Below are 23,466 nucleotides of genomic sequence, written 5' to 3'. Positions count from 1 at the left end.
CACTGGGAACTGGGACCTGGTAAGACTCGTTTATACATACTTTTTTTTACTTTAGCTTTTTTTTTTTTTTTTTTAATACTTTAAGTTCTAGGGTACATGTGCACAACATGCAGGTTTGTTACATAGGTTACATGTGCCATGTTGGTTTGCTGCATCCATCAACTCATCATTTACGTTAGGTATTTTTCCTAATGCTATCCCTCCCCCAGCCTCCCACCCCCGACAGGCCCCAGTGTGTGATGTTCCCCACCCTGTGTCCGAGTGTTCTCATTGTTCAATTCCCACCTATGAGTGAGAACATGCAGTGCTTGGTTTTCTGTCCTTGTGATAGTTTGCTGAGAATGATGGTTTCCAGCTGCATCCATGTCCCCACAAAGGACACGAACTCATCCTTTTTTGTGGCTGCATAGTATTCCATGGTGTATATGTGCCACATTTTCGTAATCCAATCTATCATTGATGGACATTTGGGTTGGTTCCAAGTCTTTGCTACTGTGAATAGTGCTGCAATAAACATACATATGCATGTGTCTTTATAGTGGCATGATTTATAATTCTTTGGGAATATACCTAGTAATGGGACTGCTGGGTCAAATGGTATTTCTAGTTCTAAGTACTTGAGGAATCACCACACTGTCTTCCACAATGGTTGAACTAATTTACACTCCCATCAACAGTGTAAAAGCATTCCTATTTCTCCACATCCTCTCCAGCATCTGTTGTTTCTTGACTTTTTAATGATCGCCATTCTAACTGGCATGAGATGGTATCTTGTTGTGGTTTGATTTGCATTTCTCTGATGACCAGTGATGATGAGCATTTTTTCATGTGTCTGTTGGCTACATAAATATCTTCTTTTGAGAACTGTCTGTTCATATCCTTTGCCCACTTTTTCATGGAGTTGTTTGTTTGTTTTCTTGTAAATTTGTTTAAGTTCTTTGCAGATTCTAGGTATTAGCCCTTTGTCAGATGGGTAGATTGCCACAATTTTCTCCCATTCTGTAGGTTGTCTGTTCACTCTGATGGTAGTTTCTTTTGCCGTGCAGAAGCTCCTTAGTTTAATTGGATCCCATTTGTATATTTTGACTTTTGTTGCCATTGCTTTTGATGTTTTAGTCATGAAGTCTTTGCCCACGCCTATGTCCTGAATGGTATTGCCTAGGTTTTCTTCTAGGGTTTTTATGGTTTTAGGTCTAACATTTAAATCTTTAATCCATCTTGAATTAATTTTTGTATAAGGTGTAAGGAAGGGATCCGGTTTCAGCTTTCTACATATGACTAGCCAGTTTTCCCACCACCATTTATTAAATAGGGAATCCTTTCCCCATTGCTTGTTTTTGTCAGGTTTGTCAAATATCAATGGCTGTAGATGTGTGGTGTTGTATCTGAGGCCTCTTTTCTGTTCTATTGGTCTATATATCTGTTTTGGTACCAGTACCGTGCTGTTTTGGTTACTATAGACTTGTAGTATAATTTGAAGTCAGGTAGCCTGATGCCTCCTGCTTTCTTCTTTTTGCTTATGATTGTCTTAGCAATGCGGGCTCTTTTTTGGTTCCATATGAACTTTAAAGTAGTATTTTCCAATTCTGTGAAGAAAGTCATTAGTAGCTTGATGGGATGGCATTAAATCTATAAATTACCTTGGGCAGTATGGCCATTTTCACGATATTGATTCTTCCTATCCATGAGCATGGAATGTTCTTCCGTTTGTTTGTGTCCTCTTTTATTTCGTTGAGTAGTGGTTTGTAGTTCTCCTTGAAGAGGTCCTTTACATCCCTTGTAAGTTGGATTCCTAGGTATTTTATTCTCTTTGTAGCAATTGTGAATGGGAGTTCACTCACGATTTGGCTCTGTTTGTCTGTTATTGGTGTACAGGAATGCTTGTGATTTTTGCACATTGATTTTGTCTCCTGAGACTTTGCTGAAGTTGCTTATCAGCTTAAGGAGATTTTGGGCTGGGACAGTGGTGTTTTCTAAATATACAATCATGTCATCTGCAAACAGGGACAATTTGACTTCCTCTTTTCCTAATTGAATACCCTTTATTTCTTTCTCTTGCCTCATTGCCCTGGCCAGAATTTGCAACACTATGTTGAATAGAAATGGTGAGAGAGGGCATACTTGTCTTGTGCCTGTTTTCAAAGGGAATGCTTCCAGTTTTTGCCCATTCAGTATGATATTGGCTGTGGGTTTGTCATAAATAGCTCTTATTATTTTGAGATACATTCCATCAATACTGAATTTATTGAGAGCTTTTAGCATGAAGGGCTGTTGAATTTTGTCGAAGGCCTTTTCTGCATCTATTGAGATAATTATGTGGTTTTTGTCATTGGTTCTGTTTATGTGATGGATTATGTTTATTGATTTGCATATGTTAAAACATCCTTGCATCCCAGGTATGAAGCCAGCTTGATCATGGTGGATAAGCTTTTTGATGTGCTCCTTGATTCAGTTTGCCAGTGTTTTACTGAGGATTTTTGCATCGATGTTCATCTGGTATATTGGTCTAAAATTTTCTTTTTTTGTTGTGTCTGTGCCAGGCTTTGGTATCAGGATGATGCTGGCCTCATAAAATAAGTTAGGGAGGAATCTCTCTTTTTCTATTGATTAGAATAGTTTCAGAATAAATGGTACCAGCTCCATTTTGTACCTCTGGTAGAGTTCAGCTGTGAATCCGTCTGGTCCTGGACTTTTTTTAGTTGGTAGCTCTTAATTATAGCCTCAATTTCAGAGTCTGTAATTGGTCTATTGAGAGATTCAACTTCTTCTTGGTTTAGCCTTGGTAGGGTGTATGTGTCCAGGAATTGATTCATTTCTTCTAGGTTTTCTAGTTTATTTGCATAGAGGTATTTATAGTATTCTCTGATGGTAGTTTATATTTCTGTGTGATCGGTGGTGATATCCCCTGTATCATTTTTTATTGCATCTATTTTATTCTTCTCTCTTTTCTTCTTTATTAGTCTTGCTGGCAGTCTATCAATTTTGTTGATCTTTTCAAAAAACCAGCTCCTGGATTCATTGATTTTTTGAAGGGTTTTTTGTGTCTCTGTCTCCTTCCGTTCTGATCTGACCTTGGTTGTTTCTTGCCTGCTGTTAGCTTTTGAATTTGTTTCCTCTTGCTTCTCTAGTTCTTTTAATTGTGATATTAGGATGTCGATTTTAGATCTTCCTGCTTTCTCTTGTGGGCATTTAGTGCTATAAATTTCCCTCTACACACTGCTTTAAATGTGTCCCAGAGATTCTGGTATGTTGTATCTTTCTTTTCTTTGGTTTCAAAGAACATCTTTATCTCTGCCTTCATTTTGTTATTTACCCAGTAGTCATTCAAGAGCAGGTTGTTCATTTTCCATGTGGTTGTACAGTTTTGAGTGAGTTTCTTAATTCTGAGTTCTAATTTGATTGCACTGTGGTCTGAGAGTCAGTTTGTTGTGATTTCTGTTCTTCTACATTTGCTAAGGAGTGCTTTCCTTCCAATTATGTGGTCAATTTTAGAATAAATGTGAGGTGGTGCTGCAAAGAATGTATCTTCTGTTCATTTGGGGTGGAGAGTTCTGTAGATGTCAAATAGGTCTGCTTGGTGCAGAGCTGAGAACAAGTCCTGGAGACCCTTGTTAACCTTCTGTCTTGTTGATCTGTCTAATATTGACAGTGGGAAGTTAAATCTCCCATTATTATTGTGTGGGAGTCTAAGACTCTTTGTAGGTCTTTACGGACTTGCTTTATGAATCTGGGTGCTCCAGTATTGGGTGAATATATATTTAGGATAGTTAGCTCTTCTTGTTGAATTGATCCCTTTACCATTATGTCATGGTTTTCTTTGTCTATTTTGATCTTTGTTGGTTTAAAGTCTGTTTTATTAGAGACTAGGATTGCAAACCCTGCTTTTTTTTGCTTTCCATTTGCTTGGTAGATCTTCCTCCATCCCTTCACTTTGAGCCGATGTGTATCTCTGCATGTGAGATGAGTCTCCTGAATACAGCACACTGATGGGTCTTGACTCTTTATCCAATTTGCCAGTCTGTGTCTTTTAATTGGGGCATTTAGCCTATTTACATTTAAGGTTAGTATTGTTATGTGTGAATTTGATCCTGTCATTATGATGTTAGCTGGTTATTTTGCCCATTAATTGATGCAGTTTCTTCATAGCATCGATGGTCTTTACAATTTGGCATGTTTTTGCAGTGGCTGGTACCAGTTGTTCCTTTCCATGTTTAGTGCTTCCTTCAGGAGCTCTTGTAAGGCAGGCCTGGTGGTGACAAAATCTCTCAGCATTTGCTTATCTGTAAAGGATTTTATTTCTCCTTCACTTATGAAGCTTAGTTTGGCTGGATATGAAATTCTGGGTTTAAAATTCTTTTCTTTAAGAATGTTGAATATTGGCCCCCACTCTCTTCTGTCTTGTAGGGTTTCTGCTGAGAGATCCACTGTTAGTCTGATGAGCTTTGCTTTGTGGGTAACCCAGCCTTTCTCTCTGTCTGCCCTTAACATTTTTTCCTTCATTTCAGCCTTGGTGAATCTGATAATTATGTGTCTTGGGGTTGCTATTCTCAAGGAGTACCTTTGTGGTGTTCTCTGTATTTCCTGAATTTGAATGTTAGCCTGCCTTGCTAGGTTAGGGAAGTTCTCCTGAATAATATCTTGAGGAGTGTTTTCCAACTTGGTTCCATTCTCTCCATCACTTTCAGGTACACTAATCAAACGTAGATCTGGTCTTTTCACGTAGTCCCATATTTCTTGGAGGCTTTGTTTGTTCCTTTTTACTCTGTTTTTTCTAAACTTGTCTTCTCACTTTATTTCATTAATTTGATCTTCAAACACTGATACTGTTTCTTCCACTTGATTGAATCGGCGACTGAAGCTTGTGCATGCGTCACAAAGTTCTCATGCCATAGTTTTCAGCTCCATCAGGTCTTTTAAGGTCTTCTCTTCACTGTTTATTCTAGTTAGCCATTCATATAACCTTTTTTCCAAGGTTTTTATCTTCCTTGTGATGGGTTAGAACATGCTCCTTTAGTTCAGAGAAGTTTGTTATTACTGACCTTCTGAAGCCTACTTCTGTCAACTTGTCAAAATCATTCTCCATCAAGCTCTGTTCTGTTGCTGGTGAGGAGCTGTGATCCTTTGGAGGAGAAGAGGCACTCTGGTTTTTAGAATTTTCAGTTTTTCTGCTCTGGTTTCTCCCCATCTTTGTGGTTTTATCTACTTTTGGTCTTTGATGTTGGTGACCTACAGATTGGGTTTTGGTGTAGATGTCTTTTTTGTTGATGTTGATGCTATTCCTTTCTGTTTGTTAGTTTTCCTTCTAACAGTCAGGTCCCTCAGCTGCAGGGCTGTTGGAGTTTGCTGGAGGTCCACTCTAGACCTTGTTTGCCTGGGTATCACCAGCGGAGGCTGCAGAACAGCAAATATTGCAGAACAGCAAATGTTGCTGCCTGATCCTTCCCCTGGAAGCTTCGTCCCAGAGGGTCAGCTGCCTATATGAGGTGTCTGTCGGCCTCTACTGGGTGATGTCTTCCAATTAGGCTATACAGGGATCAGGGACCCACTTGAGGAGGCAGTCTGTCCGTTCTCAGAGCTCAAACGCCATGCTGGGAAAACCACTGCTCTCTTCAGAGCTGTCAGACAGGGACGTTTAAGTCTGCAGAAGTTGTCTGCTGCCTTTTGTTCAGCTATGCCCTGCCCACAGAGGTGGAGTCTACAGAGGCAGTTGGCCTTGCTGAGCTGAGGTGGGCTCTACCCAGTTTGAGCTTCCCAGCCACTTTGTTTACCTACTCAAGCCTCAGCAATGGCAGATACCCCTCCCCCAGCCAGGTTGTCACCTTGCCATTCAATCTCAGACTGCTGCGCTAGCAGTGAGCAAGGCTCCATGGGCGTGGGACCTGCCAAACCAGGCACGGGAGAGATTATACTTGTCTGCCAGTTGCTGAGACCTTCGAAAAGTGCAGTATTTGGGTGGGAGTATTCCATTTTTCCAGGTACAGTCTGTCATGGCTTCCCTTGGCTAGGATAGGGAACCCCTTGCACTTCCCAGGTGAGGCAATGCCCCGCCCTGCTTTGGCTCACCCTCTGTGGTGCAAGGACAGCTGCACCCACTGTCCAACCAGTCCCAGTGAGGTGAACCAGGTACCTCAGTTGGAAATGCAGAAATCACTTGTCTTCTGTGTTGATCTCGCTGGGAACTGCAGACCGGAGGTGTTCCTGTTCAGCCATCTTGGAACCTCAATCTACTTTAGCTTTTTAAAAAAATGGTTTCTTGCCACTCTACTTAAGCAAAAAAATAAAAATAAAATAACATGTATTTTCTTTTGATTACAAAAATAATCTATATTCATTGTAAATATTCAATGTGTTAATTGATTTATAGTATGTTTCTATATACTTTGGTTTTCATATTTCTGCCACTGAATACCTCTAAGTCTGCTAAAAGTTGACCCATGGCTGCTGTGGGTCTTGAGTTCAGAAGGGAAAAGATCAAATACTTTCAAAAGAGAAAAGATCAAATATTAAAGCTATTCCAGAGACACACAGCCTAAGAAACAGCTGTTTTATACCCAGCACCTTGGATGCTCTGGCTTTTCCTAGAGCAAAGAGGAGTTGGCATCTGTCCTAAAGCTTTAGACATAGTCAGACTTAGTGAGTTTCAGGCCTCTTGTCAGTCCACAGATCAGTTTGCCAGATGGCCAGCCTGTTTGATGGAACAAAATAAACCGTAAATGAAGGAAAGAGGTATTATTCTCCCTAAGTTTGTTTATTGCATAAATAACACTCTATCAGCAATATTGAAAATAAAATTCTGGCCAGGCATGGTGACTCATGCCTGTACTTCTAGCACTTTGGGAGGCCGAGGCAGGTGGATCACCTGAGGTCAGGAGTTTGATTCGAGACCAGCCTGGCCAACATTGTGAAACCCCATCTCTACTAAAAATTTAAAAATTAGCCAGATGTGGTGGTACATGCCTGTAATCCCAGCTACTTGGGAGTCTGCGGCAGGAGGATCACTTGAACCTAAGACGCGGAGGGCACAGTGAGCCGAGATTGCACCACTGCACTCCAGCCTGGGTGACAGAGCAAGACTCCATCTCAGAAAAACAAAATAAAGAAAATTATCCCATGGACAGATTCTGCCATCATTCTGACTTGTCTTATCCTGGATTTTCTATCAAATAAAGTCTCGAGAAAAAATTTAACTTTATTCGAAAATTCAATGCCAGGGAAGCAGGGGTGACAGAAAAGAGAAAGGAGGCAGAGAAGGGGAGTCAAAAATGAAGTGGTGTGTTACTAGACTGATTATCTTACCTAACTGACCATCGCTTGGTGTCAGGAGCAACTGATTGCTGATTCTCACAGGAAGGCTTCTAAAAACTGTGTGAACTACTGCGTGTTATGGCAGTTTATCCAGGAAGGGAGGGACGAGTAGGAAAGGAGAAGAGTTATCCACTGACTCCTGTCTCCCTTTGGTGGAGTCTCCCTTTAGAGGGCTAATATCTCCATACTTCTGAATTGTCCAGATATGGGCACTGAGCAAGTCCCATTGTGTCTCATTTCTCATTGGCAACAAGAAAGCCCAATCAGAAGCAGGGAGGTACGAGGCATGGTGATATGGTTTGGCTCTGTGTCCCCACCCAAATCTCATCTCAGATTGTAATTCTCACGTGTTAAAGGAGAGACCCAGAGGCAGGTGAGTGCATCATGGGGGCAGTTCCCCTATGCTGTTCTTGTGATAGTCAGTGATTTCTCACAAGATCTGATGGTTTTATAAGGGGCTCTTCCCACTTCACTCACCACTCTCTCTCACCTGCTGCCGTGTAAGACGTGCCTCTTCCCTTCCACTATGATTGTAAGTTTCCTGAGGCCTCCCCAGCCCTGTGGAACTCTGAGTCAATTAAACCTCTTTTCTTTATAAATTACCCAGTCTCAGGTATGTCTTTATAGCAGTGTGAAACCAGGCTAATACAAATGGCATGAGGTGAAGGCCACTGGGTTGTGCTTTCAGAAAATTGGTTGCCACCTCAGCTGGGACAGATCCTAGGGCCACGAGCTGGGAGACAGGGGAGCCAAGATGGTCTGATACACTAACATCACAACTACTAACATTTTTATAAAGTGACTTGTTCCCATGCATGTATGTTTCGATGGTTGTAATTATTACACACACGGGAATGCAGTATTTTGCCCAACATAATGCCCCCAGCTATCTGTAGGTTGCTATACAGTTTGTAATTCTCATTGTTCATAACTGCATAGTTGCACCGGCACAGCCATGATCCACTCTAATGCTGTGTCAAATTGGTGGTCTATTGGCAGTCAGACATGTGAGGTACAATAGACTTGACTCTAACACCAAATTCACTTAGCTGTGTAGAAGGATACAAGCAGGAATTATATTAGGCACAACAGCCTCATCTCTGCAGGAGGTTGCTACCGAAGGATACAATTTCAGCAACTATCCAAGAGTACAACTTCATTTGCTTCCTTGTCTGTCAAGCGTGGTATGTATGGGTAGCAAGAAATGAGAGCCAAGGTGCACACAGGTCACCTTGACACAAAGAAGCCTCAGCCTCAGTTTCCTGCCAATATTTTAAACTATTTTGGTCACACATGCCCAAGGCCACATGCCAACTCACAGGCCTCCAGTAGGGAACAGTCCTACAGTCAGGAATTTCCTGGTAGACAAGACAGTCATCATCTTTTGCATTTACCTTAACTCTATAGTGTCCAAGGAAACCATACTTCAAGGTCATTTTTCTCTCCAAGTACTCTGAACCAGGACCAAAGTTAATCCTTTCTTTACAGTAATATTCCATCAAGTCGATTGATCATATTTACTTAACAATTTCCCCTTTGTTAGGATGTTTCTCTGTTGTCACCCAATAAATAGTTACCAAACTAATATTCACTGCTATGAGCAAGATTTGTGTGCCTAGTCTATCCATGAACTTCCCAAAATTCGTCATTAGCATCATGGCAGATTGGATCAAGGCAGCAGTGGCCTTCTCCAGCCACATGGGCCTGAGCAGAGACCATGCTTACTCCTGGCAGGCTTTGCCCCAGCTGCCTGGATATATTTCAGGACTAGGCTCTTCATAAATATCTCAGAACTCTGTATAACAAAATACGTACCTCTAATCAAAGCAAACATGACATCTAAAAGAGAAAATGTGATGTAATGTGAAGTCATAAAAATGCTGTAAGTTTGGGCCCATTTAGGGAAACAATCTCATGGAAGATTAAAAATTGTAAGAGAACATTTTTAAGCCTCCCTTTCAACTCCCTGAAGGAGTTCCAGGTGAGTCTATTGGGAGTGGACATGGGTTGAAGTTCCTTAGAAGAGCTGTGTGTCAGGAATTCACCAATTACGCATAGCAAAGAATGGGGGGATAATGAGAGAGTGGTTAACACCTACCAGGCCAGCCTTTGGAATCACTCATAACCTTCATGATCTGTTATTAGGTGAAACTACACAAGCTATGGATTGAACATATACATTTTCCTTTGTTCCCAAAACTCCACTAAATAGGCAGAAGGGATAAAATACTACAACTGGCACAAGCCCACAAGGACAAAGATGGGGGCAGGAGACAAGAGCAGAGAGATGGGTCCATACAATTTTGGAATCTGTAAAATTACCCTAATCTATCTTTAGCTCCCCCTCACCAAAAAAAAAAAAAAAAAAAAATTGGAATCTGGAAACAGATGACTAAACTTCCAGTTGACTTAGCGAGTGTGCCGGAGGAAAAAGTAACCAGGTGTGGTGGCACACGCCTGTAGTCCCAGTTTCTTGGGAGTCTGAGATAGGAGAATCACTTGAACCAGGGAGAGGGAGGTTGCAGTGAGCTGAAACTGTGCCACTGCCTTCCAGCCTGGGTGATAGAGCCAGACCTTGTCTCAAAAAAAATGGTTTAAATGGTATATTTTATGTTTTATATATTTTACCTCAAAAAATAATAATTTAAAAAAAGAGCATATGTGGTAAATTCAGGCACATTTTTTTACATCCTGAAGAAACTTATGTAAACTGATTCTACAGGCCAGCGAATCTCCCTCCTGCAGCCAGGTGGGCGATCATGACATTGCGGTGGAACCTTATCGTTAGAATGGCTTGAGAGGACCTGGTCCGGCTAGGCACAGAGCCGGGTCTGCTGTTGCTCTGTTTCTTCCCCAGCTTCCATGCTTAGCCCTGTCCCTACCCCCATTCCACATTCTCTCCATGCCACTGGGGTCTTTCCCTCCCACTTCTCTTTTTACCCAAGGCTCATCTCTCCTAGTAGCTCCACCCCTTTTCCTCACATCCAATCCCCAGCCCCAAATCAAAATTAGTTCAGACCAAGGTACCACGACCCAGATATGGAATTGTATTCTGCTTTGCTTGCAGTTCAGCCTCCCTCCATATGTTTCACTCCATATACTCATGATGCAAAGATGAATGTTTGGGTTCCAGCTAGAAACAAGGGTGCGAACCCCATGGGCAATGCCTCCCTCCTTCCTGTTCCTCTCTAAGCACATGCTTCATTCCATTCACCTTTTCTTCCATTTGGTTTTCACTCGTTTTACTTGGCAGGAAATGTGGCCACCAACAACATCCAAGTTCTCAAATTTCAGCCTTAGATGGAATCTCTTGCTGGGTGGGTCTCAATTCAAATTCCCAAGGAGTGACTTATTGGCCCCACTTGATGCAGGGACCTTCCCTAGACCAGTCATGTGTGGCCTGGCTGGGTCCCACGGCACCAACATAGGTTCCTGGAGCCCAGTGCTGTAATCATGTGACAAGAGGCATCAAACCATTCTGAAATGTGTGAAAGAGGAGAACGTTCTGCAGAGAACCTAATAGTAAACTCAGTCAGATCCAATCCACACAGCCTATAGTATAGAGTCTTTCTAAACTCACATCTCCAAATTATTAGTGCCTTTATTCTATGACTCCTTCAAAAAGGTTTCTAGTTATTGAGATGTTTCCATTCTTGACCACAGTGGGGTTGGAAGTGTTCTACTGGTGTTTCCTTGGGAGTCGTGGGGACGACTTCTGACTCTCTGTTCACCCTCTCTTTCAGTGTTCCACTTCCTGTGGAGGTGGCTTTCAGAAGAGGACTGTCCATTGTGTGCCCTCAGAGAACAATAAAACTGAAGACCAAGACCAATGCCTGTGTGATCACGAACCCAGACCTCCAGAATTCAAAAAATGCAACCAGCAGGCCTGCAAGAAAAGTGCTGGTGGGTGAATGGGTTTGCTTGGGGAGAAACAGATCTTTGCACAAATGTCATCCTGCATGATATAACTTGTAGATAGCTTTACATTTCTTTTACTCAACAGAAAATCTTAGTGTTAAAGAGGTCAGCTGGTAACCCTGGTAACAAGCTATCTGATTTGGTGAGGTTTGAATCTTAACTTCTTGACAGAGTATCTCATCCATTTTTCTTTTTTATTTATTTTTTTAATTATTTTTTTTAATTATTATTATTTATTGACTATCATAAAATAGTCTCTCTAAGCCTGTTCACACTGATGTCATCCAACATGGATGACAATTACTTCTGTGCTTTCAAAGATGTCTTAAGAGATATCCCAGCCTTTCTCAGGAACCCAGTCAAGTGTGAAATGGCCCTCTCTATAAATCTGGTACCACTGTGTTAGGCCAGGTTCCCCAGAAGCAGGTTCTGGGGTGAAAGTGTGTGTGCAAGGGGTTCATTAAGTATTTCCAGGGAAGATCATTAAGGGAGTGGAGGAAGCCAGATGGAAAAGGGAGGAGACACAGCCAGGATGCCTTCTCAGGAACGTGAGTCCTAGCTTCAGACTGGTCCTCCAGGCACCTCCAGAGCACAGGTTATACCCCTGAGTTGTCCGCTCCTGAGCCAGCAAGCTGTACATTCACATTCCCACGCTCTTCAGCCATTGGACAGGGCCTACCCCAGGAGAAGTGAATTTGCAGGAGGCTCTCTGTGTGAGAGACAAAGGAGCTCCTCCTACAGGCTGGGTAGGTTCAGCTATGATCTATAATGTCCATTCCACTGATTGTCTGGGCTTCATTGACATGTAAAATTTCTAAATTAAATTAAAAACAGAGAAGTTAGTACATTTAGTAGCTCATTGAAAGAAAAAATTGATAGCCCTTTGTGCCGGGAGAAAGGAGAGAAAGGCTAATGCCCATAATATTGACTTGGGCAGCTGAGTAGATGAAGCTACCATGCACTGAGAGAGGAAACCTAACAGGGGCTTTGGGAAAGAGGGAAGGTAGTGAGTTCTGTTTGGAACGTGTTTGCTAAGGAGTCTGTGAGTCATCTAGGTAGGGGTGTTCTGTGATTCGTTTGCTGTACAGGTGTGGAGGCCAGGAGAGAGATCTGGTCTGGAAATCCTGATCAAAATGCACTGAGCAAGGAAATGCTTTAAGTGTGATTATCGCAGGTAGCTTCTTACTGACTTGCACTTAAGGGTGGCTTTCATTGGCCTTACTTGAAATTCCAGAAGAAGTCACCTAGAGTTCATTTTCTGAGGTGTTATTCATGTCTTCCAGACTCTTGCTTCTCAAAATATGGTCCCTGGACAAGCTGAATTGGCATCTCCTGGGAGTTTGAGGCTCTTGGGCCTCACTCTAGACCTACTGAATTAGAATCTTCATTTAACAAGATCCCTGGTGATTCACATGCACATCAAAGTTTGAGAAGCACCTTGTTCTAGACCAAGGGCCCAATCTGAGACTCTTTTCCTTTCATTTCATCTCCTTCTATGGTACCATACTTTAAACAGTTGAGGCTATAGAATCCCTTCTATGTTGTATTATTTTTTATATAACTGAAGCAGCCACTTACTCTTGGTTGATCACGCCTAGCGTTAGGGCTTGTTATTTTGAATTATATGTAGGTTGTCTTCAACTGTCCTATGGCTGGACAATAAAATCTTCAATAATCAAAACAGGGTTAAGTGCATAGATTGTAGTTTTCATCTTGAAATCTCACACAGAATAAATGGCGACCAATAGTTGGCTGGCAATTGATGTGCTTAACAATGAATTCCATTCACTGACAAATATCAAGGTCACAAAAGTTAATTACTAGCTTATTTTGAAGGCAGAGCCATGCCTACTCACATAGAAGGAAAATGAAAGAGGAGCTATAAGAAATTCCTTGATTTAAGAAGCTAGCCACCCACCCTGACCCCTATAATTCTCTAAAATTCTTTGAAAATATTCATTCAATGCCCAGGTTCTTGTCAGTCAGCTTTCACAATAAACATAACATAATCCTAAGTATATTTTATAATATCAGGTATGAATTCACATAAGGTTTAGTTTTCTCTAGGTCATTTTACTTCTTTTAGAAACCATCTGAAGTTTTAATGACTTAAAATCTAAATTGGAACTACTATTTCCACATTAGTGCCTACGAAACCCTTTCCATGTATCCACGTGGAAAAAAAAATCAAGGGAATTCATTTACCAAGTATAAGCTTTATTCTCAGCATTACATTCATATTGATTAAAAAACAAAAGCAAAACCCTTAAGCCTACCATTCCTGGGGTTGTTTTGTTGTTGTTGCTGGTGCTATTTTTAATTTGAGGAGAGGTAGAAAAGGCAAAAAAAAAAAAAAAGAAAAGAAATAGAAAGAGTACTTAGATCCAGTGTTGATACAAATGAACATTTGAGTTGGCAAATGTTCTACTAAAGAATATTCTGCCAGATGAATAGGATCTCATTCATTCACTTATTCAACAAAATATTATTGATCACAAAATGTCTCAGAGAAGTGCTAAGAGCTGAGGAGAAAGACATGAGTAAAACACAGTTCTTGATCTCAAGGAACCCAAAGTCATGGAAACTGTATTTGTCAACAACATTGAAATTGTTTTCCAGGCTTCTTTGGTGAACAAAATATTATCCCCTGATAACACAGATGACAACAAAGATACAGGCGTATAACTGTCCCTTTAAATTTTCAAATGTGGTTTCTGTTGAACCGGCAGAGGCAAACTGGGATCTCCCCTCCAAGTTGCCCATAATTATAAGCATTGTATGTACTTTGGAAGTGGAATCCAATTGACTGATGAACACAACAAGCCTTCATTCTTTCACAGCAATAGGAAGAACTGATGTAATTGAGCCCTGTCATCATGTTGGGCTCATGGTCATCATCTATATGAGTTACTAAACATAGCTCTGGAACACAGACTGCCTATATAAGCCACTCTCATCTTCCACTCTTCCTTCTGGTCCCCCACTCTCAAAAAGGAGGGCCCCAGGACTTAGCATGTATCCAGACTCCAAGGACTATTGAAAAGCAAAGCTCTTGATCTCATGGTTTCCAGGAGCATGTGAGGATTCCAGGCTTGGTTGAGTCTCTTTCAGTCATTTAGGTATTGACCTAACCTGACAAGTGGGCCTCCTGTGTTGAGGAAAAAAGATGTTCTGGGCAGAGAAGACCTATTCATGTGATCTTCTCCTGCCCCATCACCAGTACACGAGATTCTCTCTCTCAGAGACAAAGCTTGGGAGCTATTGAGACAACATTCAGTTTCCAGCGGCACCATCTATATGCCAGCTGTGTGATGTTGGGTCGATTGCTAAGCTTCTGTGGAACCCTCAGTTATTAAAAGAATAGATGCACCCACATCTATTGATTTCTGTGACAATCAAATGGTATAGTATATGTCAAACATTGCCTAGTATGTGATATATGCTTAATAATTTGTGTCTGTGTTTTTTCTACTTTCATGAAGGAAGGGGTGTATTAGCTTCCTGGGCTACAAGCACAAATATTCATGCTGCCATAACAAACTGTAATAAACTAGGTGACTAAAGACAACAGAAATCTATTCTCTCACAGTTCTGGAGGCTAGAAGTCCAAAATCAAGGTATTGGTAGGGCCACACTCATTCTCCTGGCTTCTGGTGGTTGCCAGCCATCACTGACATTCCTCAGCTTACAGAAATTGAATTCCAGTCTCTGCCTCCATTACCACATGGCTGTCTTTCCTCTCTGTGTCTGTGTCTCAGCACAGCTTTTCCTCCTCTGTTTGTGTGTCTGTCTCTGTGTCTCTTCTCCTCTTTTTATAAGGACACCACCCAGGTTGGATGAAGGGCCCACCCTAGTTCATAGTGACCTCATCTTAATTGACATCATAATTCTATCTGCCAAGATCTTATTTCCAAATCAGATCACATTCACAGATACAAAGGGTGAGGACTTCAACGCTGGGGTACATTTCAAAGGATACAGTTCAACCCACAACCAGGGCAAAGACTTTGGGGGCCTCCTAGAGGTCCTTTTTATAATGGCAGATACCTTTGAGAACTCGCACTTTAGCCCTTAGCACACTCCATTTACAGAGCAGTTCAAGAGAGGGTATGGTGCGGTGCCCGAGTGTGTAGTACAATAATGCCTGTTTGGACATGGAGACAGAGGGGACTCATGTGGGTCAGCGCTGCCAGAAGAAGCTTTGTGGAACGGTGGCTGTCAGCTGAGCCTCTACCCTTCCTGTCTTTCTCCTCCTGGGCAACAGCCCCAGAGCACTCACAGACTCACAGCGACAAGATTGTGGGGCAAAGAGCTGCCCCTCCTGTGCTCTCTCCAGCCTCCATCCACAGAGACTTCAGGAGAGGCTGGCTAAGAAACTGGGGCGGCTGTGTGGTGCTTGGACTGCCCTGCCAGGGGGCTTCCCAGAGCCCAGGAAGGAAGCCTTGCCTTGTTCCGATCAGCAACGCACACAATGCACGGCCCAGGTCCCATGAACAACACCCTCTGCTCTGCTGGGACACGGGAGATGAAGAACTCGAGGGATATTCCACAAGAGACATGCTTGGTCAAAACATGTACTCTCTGAAGTTGAATTTTGAGGAGGAAATTTAAAACAAAAAGAAAAACAAGCCCAGGCTCACACGTGTAATCCTAGCACTTTGGGAGGCCGAGGCAGGCAGATCATTCAAGGTCAGGAGTTCAAGACCAGCCTGACCAACATGGTGAAACCCAGTCTCTACTAAATATACAAAAAAAAAAAAAACAGTAGCTGGACGTGGTGGTACATGCCTGTAGTCCCAGCTACTCAGGAGATTGAGGCAGGAGAATTGCTTGAACCCAGGAGGCAGAGGTTGCAGTGAGCCGACATTACACCACTGCACTCCAGCCTGGGCAACAGAGGGAGCCATCTCAAAAAACAAAAACATGTACTCTCTCTGAAACTTCCAAGGGTGTCAGGCAATTTCCTGTGGGGTTTTAAGAGAGATGGGGTTTTTATAAGAGGCTAAAAGCAGAGCCCTGAAGAAGGAAAGATGAAGACTCAGGTTTTGGATTCTAGGAGCATTATATGTTACCGATTCCTAAGGGCACTTAAAACTTGAGCCCCAAACGGGACTCTAGAAGCTAACAGAAGACTTTCATTTGTTCACAAAAATAAGACACAGTTAAGAGAATAAGGAGTTCTGAGGAGATAAAAAGAACTTTTTGCCTTTATGATCTGAAGGGGGAAAAAGCATAGAGACGCAAAGATATTGTCACACATTTGGGGTGGAGAGGATCTTATTTCCATTTCTACTTTTCCTGACTCTTCCATTTACAAAGGATAGCGGCCTGTTTATGAAAGTGCTTTTCTTCAGAACTATGAAAATCTTTTCTCTGTAAAGGAGAAAGAAAGACGAGAGCTCCAAAAGGCACTCAAGGCAAGCTTAAAACAATTTCACTTTCTAGAAAAAAAATATCTAATTGAATTCTTTACAGACCCAGAAGCTGTGGACCAGTGCCCTCTGAGAACCACCTGCCACGAGTGTGTGGGGTGGTCCCTGAGCAACCCACTCTCGTTCCCTGACTCATGTGTGGGAAAAGCAAGGCCAAGAAAATTAAGGGACACACTTACCCAGAGCTAGTTAGAGGAGAACAAGGGTTAGAACTCAGGTGACTCATTGTATACTTACTCTGGGAACTATTTGTACATGTCTTCTGCCTTCATCTCCGTGGTAAAGTTCTGCAGGGCAGAGATCACAGTTTATATGTCTGTATACCTCACTCACTCTGGAAGCATTGGTTTATTGTTGTTTTTTTTTTTTTTGAGATGGAGTTTCACTCTTCTTGCCCAGGCTGGGTGCAATGGCACGATCTCAGCTCACTGCAACCTCCACCTTCCGATTTCAAGCAATTCTCCTGCCTCAGCCTCCCGAGTAGCTGGGATTGCAGGAGCCCACCACCATGCCCAGCTAATTTTTGTATTTTTGGTAGAGACAGGGTTTCGCCATGTTGGCCAGGCTAGTCTCGAATTCTTGACCTCGTGATCCACCTGCCTCGGTCTCCCAAAGTGCTGGGATTACAGGCGTGAACCACTGCGCCCGTCCCGGAAGCATCAGTTATTTTGCTGACTGGTTGTTGGCTTGACACTCTGAATAGTATGACTGATGAGAGCATGAGCTCTAGAGTTAAGACTACCTGTGTTCAGATCTGGCCCTGCCATTTATCAGCTGGACAGCCTTATACAAGTTCTTCACTACTTGAGGCCCTACTTTAGTCATTTGTGAAATGGAAAAAATACTTGTCTGCTAGTAGCACTGTAAAGATTAAATGTAGTGAAGCATGGAAAACACTGCGTTCAACTATTTCCATAGCAATATTGCATAGCAAAGCACCCTGACACTCAGGGGTTTAAAACTACAGTCATGTATTTTTTTTTTAAATTTCAATAGTTTTGGGGGTACCAAAGTGGTTGTGGGGGATAACCAAAACCCACATTCCTTAGTGGTGATTTCTGAAATTTTAGTGCACCCATCAGCCAAGCAGTGTATACTATACCCAATATGTAGTCTTTTATTCCTTACCACCCCCAAGTTTCCTCCCTGGGTCCCCTGGGGCCATTGTATCATTCTTATGCCTTTGAGTCCTCATAGCTTAGCTCCCACTTATAAATGAGAACATATATTTGGTTTTCCATTCCTAAAGTTACTTCACTTAGAATGATGGCCTCCAGCTTCACCCAAGCTGCTGCAAAAGACATTATTTCATGCCTTTTTTTTTTTGGTTGAGTAGTATTCCCTGGGGTATATATACCACATTTTCATGTATCCACTCATTGGTTGATGGGCCCTTAGGTTGGTTCCATGTCTTTGCAATTGTGAATTATGCTGCTAGAAACGTGTGTGTGTGTGTTTTTCATATAATGCACAGTCATGTATTTTTTGCTGAGCATCTATAGGTCAGCCAAGGTTCAGGTGATTGAGCTGGGCTTTGGTTGGCCTTGGCTACTAACTGTAGGTTGAGTCTAGGTCTGCCCCATGTGTCTCTTATCACCCTCGGTGGCTACACAAGCCAGGTTCTTCTTATGGTGACAACAGAAGCTCATCAGGGAAGGCTTGTCCTCCTGCACTTTCCAAGTCACTACACAGATCGTGTCTACCAGCATCCCATGGTCTAAAGCAAGTCACAGAGCTGAACCCAAAGACAAGTAGGTGGGAAGGATTCTCCACCCACCAGGCAGCCATGGCAAGGTGGGAATGTTCTGTATAACACAATTACATGGGAGTGAAGAATTGTGACTGATAGTTCAGTCTAGCATAAACGCTTTGCACAGTGTCTGAAACATGATAAACATTCAGTAGATACCACCTATTATGAATTGTTATGGCTCCTTTCTTGGTAGACATATAAAGTCTTACGTTAATAGAAGTTGTGCTTGTGTATCTACAAAGGATAATCTTTGGACTTTTTTTCTTATTCTTTTTCTCTTTCCACAGATTTACTTTGCACCAAGGACAAGCTGTCAGCCAGTTTCTGCCAGACACTGAAAGCCATGAAGAAATGTTCTGTGCCCACCGTGAGGGCTCAGTGCTGCTTCTCGTGTCCCCAGACACACATCACCCACAGCCAAAGGCAAAGAAGGCAACGGTTGCCCCAAAAACCCAAAGCACTCTAAGCCCAAAAGGAAGCCACCTTCCACCAGACTGCAGCAGCCTGCTGACCGTGACATGCTTTAGCTCTGGGAGCTGCTTCATTGAGGTTTTGCTTCATATATTTCAGGTTCAGCTTTGGGTCATAGTGAAACAAAATCCATTGTGTTCCTCTAGCCACAAAATGTCCCTCACAGGAGGCCTAGGCTGCCGTACTTGCTGCTCCCTGATAGGAAGGTGAAATAGCTAGGAGAATCAGGCAGCTCCTGGTGTCGGCTCCTGGGAAAGGTGCTAGGTTACAGATTTGTGAAATGTTGTGTTTTTGTTCTCCCTTGAAGATAAAAACAAAGAGACTAGTTTTCTCCCCGACTACCTCAAGAGTATCAGGCCACAGAGCCACCCTTACCCAGGGGACAAATAATCTTCTTAATTTATCTTGATGAATACGTTTCTTTTTTTTTTTATTTCCTCCCTGCCTGGGGCAGCTGCTATTTGAAATGTCACAGTGGAGCTTTAGGAACATTCCTTTAATTTATGCAGGCAGAGGACTGCTTTCTTCACCCCATGTTCCACTAGGGCAGGAAGAGAAAGTGCTTGTTACATCCCTCAGTCTCTTCCTCCATCCCTGTAGGGCTCCACATCTGGGCTGCTTAGAGTCTCCTGCCAACCTCAAGACACTAGACTAAGAGGAAACAGGCATAAGAAACACAGCCGAAGGGATTTAGGTCACTTACAGAGAAAACACTTCTGGCTTGAAGAGCATTTCTGTGAAAACTCTTAAAAAGCAAATGAGCAGAAATCAATTTCTTACTATTATAGAAAAGGAACTGTGGGCCTTTATTCTTCCCACTTTCCTGGCAAATACACACTCCTTCGCAGAAGGGAAAATGAGTCTTCCGGGCTGATTTCCTCTCTTCTGTACAGTCCATACAGGAAGCCTGAGCTCAGGTCCCACCATCGTCTTGCTGCAGGGGGTGTATAAGCTAAGACCGCTACAACCAGCTCTAGGGCTGCCACCTGTCCTCACCTCCCCTCGGTTGGAAAATGGAGGTTCCCTATTAAAATATTGCAAAGAGCCAGGTAAATTGTACTAAGTACAAGAACATAGTGCAAACTTCTAATCTAGAGAAAAAAAACATTTCTAAAAAGTAAGGTGAAGAGGATCTACTTCTCAGTGTATCCAATAGGTCTTATTGGACAAGTATTTTTTCCATTTCACAAATGAAAGTCGTAAAGGTGTTTCACCTTGAGGAGAACAGGTAAATCAGGAAGTCCAAGGAAACTGAAATAAAAGTTAGAATCCTTGTTCTGGATGTTCCTACCTCCCACCAGAAGTCAAAGTAGGCTTGGTCTCAAATTCAGAGCAAATTTCTAGACAAAGTGATTTCTAAGGGAAGGTACTTACACGAACTGAACCCAGAGAAAGAGGGTAAGTGGGTGGGTGGAGGGGCATAAGCCTTAAAAGGAAGAAGATCTCGGAACCAATTCTTCGCAGGGAGAAAGGCAAGGATGTGGCCTTCATGTGATGGGCAGCATATTTTCTGACTCATGCACAGATACACTTAATACTCCCCATGGAACACAGTGTCCTCTGTCTCCCTTTACCTATCCGTTCAGCAGAATGGTGCTATTTAAAAATGGTGCTAATATCTAGATGGTGGCAGAACTAATGTAAACATAGATAGGCATACAAATGGGTAAGTGTATGTGAAACTCTCCATATAGCTATTCTGTTAAACATGTAATGGTGTTGCTGTCCAATGCCAATTTTATTGCTTGGGTACCTTGAATTTAAGATTTAATAGTATGTGCTTTTTATTTTTTTCCAAGCCATTAACATGTATTACTCTCATGAATTCCTGTGGAAAATAAAACAGTGGGATTGGGATGAAATTCAAGATAGACCAGAAACAGGAGGAAAGTAGAAATGTTTACCTAAAGCCAGAGAATTTATTTCTAGATGATAATTACATTATTGTATTCTCTGCCTTTAAACGTAAACATTGCTGGCCGATAGCAATCTCTGGTGAATAATGGTTTTCGAGGATAGGAGACAAATTGCTAGTGACATGAATGGAGAAGAATCTGATATTTACTAATGAGGCAGTTTGCAAAGACTGTCCCTGAAGTGTAGTGTAGGCTTTTAGGGGGATTCATTTAGTACGCTAGATTGATTTAACCTGGTACTGTACTAGCATAGGGTCAAATACTATCATCAGAGACCTGGATATGACCAGGCTTACAAAACTCAGGAACAAACTCAGATTCCTACTGACCTCAACCAACTAAACTAGGCCAAATTTCTCAGCATACAAAATGGACCAAGTTATTTACAACCCACGTGGTGAAGAAGATGGTAGACGTGTGGAGAGAGTTTGGCCAGGTGCTCCATTCTAGGTCTTTTTCCAGTTTCTCAAAGGCAGGAAATTGGCTCCTAATTATTTGCCATGGATATCTGCTTCCTGTACTGGAGCTATGTTGTGAGACAGCTGTGTGATGTCCATCATTCTTGACTCCAGAATGAAGACAGGGCTCGCTGTGTTCTGTCCTGATGGTATCATCTGTTGCCTTGGCGATCACTCAGTGATGAGTCGTCAGTATTTTGACAGGTCCCGGTGCTTGCTGTACAAGAGGGGACTCAGATCAACAGGAAGACTCTGAAGGCAGGAACCTGCATGGTGTCTTCACATCTTTGATACTTGGGTGCTAACATGAAGCAGAGTTGTTGGTTTATTTTATCTAGGCCCTTGTTTCTTCTCACCTGGAACAAGCAACTGAGAAGTGTATCAGGAGACACTGGATACATATCTCTATGAAATAGGGCCATCGCAGGGCCTGGTACTTAACTGCATTAATGTTCTAAAACCCAGTTTGGTTTACATTGTCTCTCACAGTAGTATATTTAGCTCTTCTCTGGACAGTTGTGGGTTAATATAATTCTTTAACATAAAAATGTAATTAAACACACCACGAGAGAACAATATTCCAGGAGACTTAACAGTGATTACTTTCTTCAATCAGGAAATCGTTTCAGTGCCTCCTTTGTAGGAATGCTTTGTTTTCTGATGGCTTTTCTTAAAGAAGAGCACACTGCCGTCCAGTCTCCTGAGACAGCCACGTCTCCGCTGACATCCCACTGTGATGCTTTCAGATAGTCAGTGAATGTTTCTGATAACCTTCATCTAGTATCTGAAACACAACGTGAGGGATGATATCGTTTTCGATAATAACACCCCATTCAGTTGACTAAAATCTTCCAAACTCTGAAAGCTGCACACTGTTACTCCAGTGAGTGCAGGTCTTAGCTCTTCTGCTTTCTGACTTCAAGATGAATCTCTGGGACGATGTATCTGGTGCTCAGTCCGCAGTGATTCACTTTTGAAGGAGAGGCCACATGACATGAACTGCCTGGCGTTACAACCTCGCTAACATATTTGATGCTACTCCTGTTGTCTGTACTGCGAATTCAAGTATTATTCTAAGTTATGTTATTAAAAAAACATGGTGGGTAAAGCACAATCCTACCCGTCATTGTCCTCCAAAATAATTGTATGATATACACGGCCCAGCCTGTTGCCCTCCCTGCATCTCTGTGCTGCTTTGCCGTTTTCCCTTCTACCCAGCCTCCTCAAGGGGTACCTTGGTGGGTATCTCAGTACTTAAAACCAGATTGTAATCATAGCCTCCCTTTGTGTGGCATCAATAAATGGCCAAACTCATTGATGTTTCTGTGTGATTCCTTTACCCCTGCTGTGAAACTCCCACCACCCGCCAGTGTTACTACGGATTTTAGCAACCTGGGGAAGGAGGCTGTCAATTTCTTCCTCCCACACTCTTTCCAGATTCTCTCCTACCCTACCCCTAGATCAATACATCATCAGATGAGTCACATCCCAGGTGAGCCGGTGTCTTCTCATGAATGTGCAACAACTGCCACAGTCATATGATAATGCCATATGATAATCTGAAGTGATGCCTAAAATTCCCCCAAAACACTGAATTCGACATATTCATGCTGCTCACAGCATAACCTACTCCTTCATCTCCCCAAAGCATAGGCTTAATACTTAAGAGAAAATGACCCATCTCTAGGGGAATTTGCTTTGGGAACTCAATCCTTATTCAAAGATGGGTGCACAGCTCAGTAAATGCAACTAGCAAAAGCAGAATTTGTACATATAGCGATCGAGTCTACTCACAAGGAATAAACAAAACCATAGAGGTAGTGAAGAGCCAGGCCTCTTCAGGTGATCCCTAGGATGTTTGAGGGCATGAATGGGAGTAGCAGGAAATGTAGTTTTGGTCAAGAAGGCATCGCGGAGAGCCATGGATACTTCCCTGATTATACCTTAAAAATTATTCTATCTGTGACTATGAGATCTTGCTAATACTGCAAAGCCCAGCTCAAATGCTACTTCCCCTGGGACACCTACCCTGACCCTGCCAGAAAGACAGGGTCTGTTTTCCACTATACTCTGCTCCCACTATACTAGGTATATTTTCCACTGGAAAAGTAGCTCTTAATCAGGGGTGATTTTTGTTCCCCAGAGGATCTTTGACAATGTATGGAGACATTTTTGTTTTCCACAATTGGGCAGTGGGAGAGGGAGGGAGTGCT

General features: G+C 42.4%; 1 protein-coding gene across 1 annotated transcript in view; it reads left to right on the top strand.

The window, feature by feature from the left end:
* Positions 1-18,874, top strand: part of LOC105540271 (A disintegrin and metalloproteinase with thrombospondin motifs 12) — a 234,964-nt gene extending 216,090 nt beyond the window's left edge. The window contains exons 22-23 of the mRNA XM_011980815.1: positions 11,049-11,208; positions 18,696-18,874. Coding sequence (XP_011836205.1) covers positions 11,049-11,208; positions 18,696-18,874 — 339 coding nt within the window. The remainder of the gene's footprint in view (positions 1-11,048; positions 11,209-18,695) is intronic.
* Positions 18,875-23,466: the final 4,592 nt, after the last annotated feature.

Source organism: Mandrillus leucophaeus, unplaced genomic scaffold, assembly GCF_000951045.1.
Source record: "Mandrillus leucophaeus isolate KB7577 unplaced genomic scaffold, Mleu.le_1.0 Scaffold218, whole genome shotgun sequence".
Classification (NCBI taxonomy): Eukaryota; Metazoa; Chordata; class Mammalia; order Primates; family Cercopithecidae; genus Mandrillus; species Mandrillus leucophaeus.
This window is presented reverse-complemented; position numbering and strand designations above follow the sequence as displayed.